The 2,959-nt window shown below is 51.9% G+C and overlaps 1 protein-coding gene across 1 annotated transcript; it reads right to left on the reverse strand.

The window, feature by feature from the left end:
• Positions 1-381: 381 nt before the first annotated feature.
• On the reverse strand, positions 382-2,318 carry STEHIDRAFT_65988 (DUF1212-domain-containing protein; the record flags this gene model as incomplete). Its single annotated transcript, XM_007308712.1, has 8 exons — positions 382-609; positions 667-736; positions 801-895; positions 964-1,037; positions 1,110-1,344; positions 1,434-1,539; positions 1,597-2,117; positions 2,184-2,318. The coding sequence occupies 8 exons, from the start codon at positions 2,316-2,318 to the stop codon at positions 382-384; spliced, it is 1,464 nt and encodes a 487-aa protein (XP_007308774.1).
• Between the last annotated feature and the right edge of the window lie 641 nt (positions 2,319-2,959).

A 2,959-nucleotide genomic window follows, 5' to 3' on the forward strand; every position in this document is an offset into this window, starting at 1 on the left:
CATGATGATGTCCACAACCACAATGAACCGGAAAGGAAGTAAACCAGGAAAGACAGTAGCAGCAAAAATCGTGAGGATGGGTACAAATGGCCGGAGAGTTGGCGAGAAGAGGAGGCAGTGCGAAGGTGACAGGGAATCAGGAAGAGAAAGAGTGTGGGACGGATTCGAGTGATGATAGGGGATCTGCTAATAGCAGACGAGACAAGGGAGGCAAAAGGTGTGGATAGTTCGATACAGGGCGGGGACTGCGAGACAGAAAGACAGAGATGAGCGAGAAGGAATTCGAAGGAGAAACAGAGAATGGCGCGAAGAGATCGTTTGGTTTTTAATCGGTCGACTCGGCTGCTTCACCACGAAAGCCGAGTACAAACCTCAACGCCTTCACAGGCTGAACACCCCACTCCTCCTTCGTCGGCTCAAGATCGGATTCACGATCACCAATGAGATACTCAACCCTACGGTCAGACCTATCGCGACCGATATGAGTTGCAAAGCAACCTGGAAGCCGGACAGGTAAGATTCTGAGTACCCCTGGGAAGATTCGGAGGCGAAATGCAGAAGGCCGTTGTTGGACAGGCCAGAGGGAAGTTGGAAGAGAATGCCGGTAATCTAGATCGTTGGCCATTCAGATCGCTGGAGTATACCGAACAGAAAAAAGAGACGGACCATGACAACAAAGGCATTTCCGCGGAACATCTTGCCGTAGATATTGGAGATGAAACCCACCGCGAAGCCACTGGTGAACCACGCCAGTCAGTGAATCAAGCGCATGCTTGTGGGATAGCGACGCGGAAACGCACCCAACTGCGGCGCTAACATCGAGCTGGTTTACGAACACGGTGGCCGTGAAATGATTCGTTACCCAGCCGATGCAGGAGATAAGGACGAGCGGCAACTATCAGAGATACGTGAAGAATTGTCAATGAGTATGACGTAGAAGAGAGCGGATGAAAGACAACTTACGATTTCTTTCCGATTCCACGGGGCCATATTCCGGAGACTCAGGAAGATCGAAAACATCGGCACCGTAAGGAATGCTATATGGACAAAATATGTGGGGTACATTAGTACCGTATGCCTCTACCTCCGCGACGGGAGAGAAAACGAACCCCAATACACGCTTGGTGTCTTCCGATACCACAAATCATCCCTATGACTCTCAATACACGTATAGTCCTCGATTCCAACGATGTTCGTGTGGGACACTCGTTGGTAAATCTGAGCACCAAGCGCAAGTCCGAACCCGAAGAATAGAGAAAACATGATAGCAAAGCCGACCCGCACGGCACCTGCAACGATCTGACGTGACGCGAGTTCAAGGGAGCCGATGAGGACAATGAAACCCTAAATCCCGTTGCGAGCGTACGAATTGTCAGTGACGGAGGTCCTGGGGATCTGTGGAAAATGATCATCGAAGAGGAAGGTGTACTCACAGGGAGAATAAGCACGATTGAACTGGAGACGATGGCGGGAAAGCAAAACACTCTCGACGCAGACAGAGCACCGCATAAGAAGCTCATCAATGTCGTCATCGTAATCCTGTTGAAACGATCAGTAAGCACACGGGATCGAGAAGAAACAGTGAAGGATGCTCACTCAAATACATTCGAATACAGCTCATTCCTCGCGGCGATGAGCTGTATGAAGACTACGAATGCTCCTAACGGAAACGATATCAAACTGTCAATCAAACTCCCATTGAATCCCACACTACATATACTCGCGCTCGCCATCCCTCCAAAGAAGATGATAGCCGGCATTCCATAGAACGGCTTCGCCAACATGAGCCTATCCAACTCCTCGCTCGCCTCCTTCACGCTGATCTCGTCGTGCGTGGCCTTCCAATAAACTTTGTTGGTCTCCTGGAGTTTGCCAATATCGAGAGTGGAAGCCTGGCGGATGAGTTTGATGGAGGAAGTGCCGGTACCGGGATCGTCGAAAGAGATGAGGAAGACGTCGGGAAGGTACATGCACGATAGTGAAATATCGAGCACGCGCGCCGTGGCTTGGATTTGCGCTTGTAGCCGGTGGGATGGGCCGCCGAACATCATCATGGCACGAGCGAGTTTGAGGACAAATTCTTGTCTTTGTATGATTTCGGCGACGTGACGTTTGATCTGAGGACACCCAATACGACAAGATCAGACAGGCAAGAATGTTGCAAAGCGAAGTAGAAGACGCACGAAGACAGCAGCACTCTTACGATTCTGCCTGCGCTCTTCCCTACGAGCGGCCTTGATCGCTTCGCTCTTCTCCCCTATCCATTCCCCCTTCTCCAGGTCCGGAGAGCTGACCCTCGTCGACGGGTCCGACTGCATCGAATCAGCGTAGCTCCAGTCGCCGCCTAACATCAGTGCTGCATCTACGACAACCGCAGTCGATCAAATCAACCGAAACGAGGAAACAAACCATGATTGAACCGTACCACATCAGCGACGCGTCATTGAAGATCAAGAGAGGCGGAAGAACAACTCACGATGTCCATGGTTATCCATCGGCAGTCCATCCTCCCTTTTCGTATCATAATACTGTAACAGTGTCGACAACATCCCAGCCTGCCCCATACCCACATTCATCTTCGTAGCCTCCACAACCGGTTCTGGCTCCATGATCATCCCTCCTTCGCTCACATGCTGCGCTCCTGAGCTGCCCGACATCTGAGACTTCCCATCTTCCTTGTCCTCCTCCTTCGGCTTTGTCGATACGAGACGAATCGATGCTGGCAGCCGCTCCCGAGTGCTCGATGTTTGACTCGTTAACCCTGCACGTGGATTATGGGGGAGGCCGAGAGTGCGATCGCTGAGGCCAGAGCGAGAGCTGAGAATAGACGTCATCCGCTTCGTGGACTCACGTTCGACGCTTCGACCAGGCAAACCGGCACGTTCATTATGGTCGATGTAGTTCGCGCCCGGGAGGTCGTATGTCGGAGGAGTTATCACTCCGTCTGCGGAGGCTGCGG

This window comes from Stereum hirsutum, assembly GCF_000264905.1.
Source record: "Stereum hirsutum FP-91666 SS1 unplaced genomic scaffold STEHIscaffold_16, whole genome shotgun sequence".
Taxonomy (NCBI): Eukaryota; Fungi; Basidiomycota; class Agaricomycetes; order Russulales; family Stereaceae; genus Stereum; species Stereum hirsutum.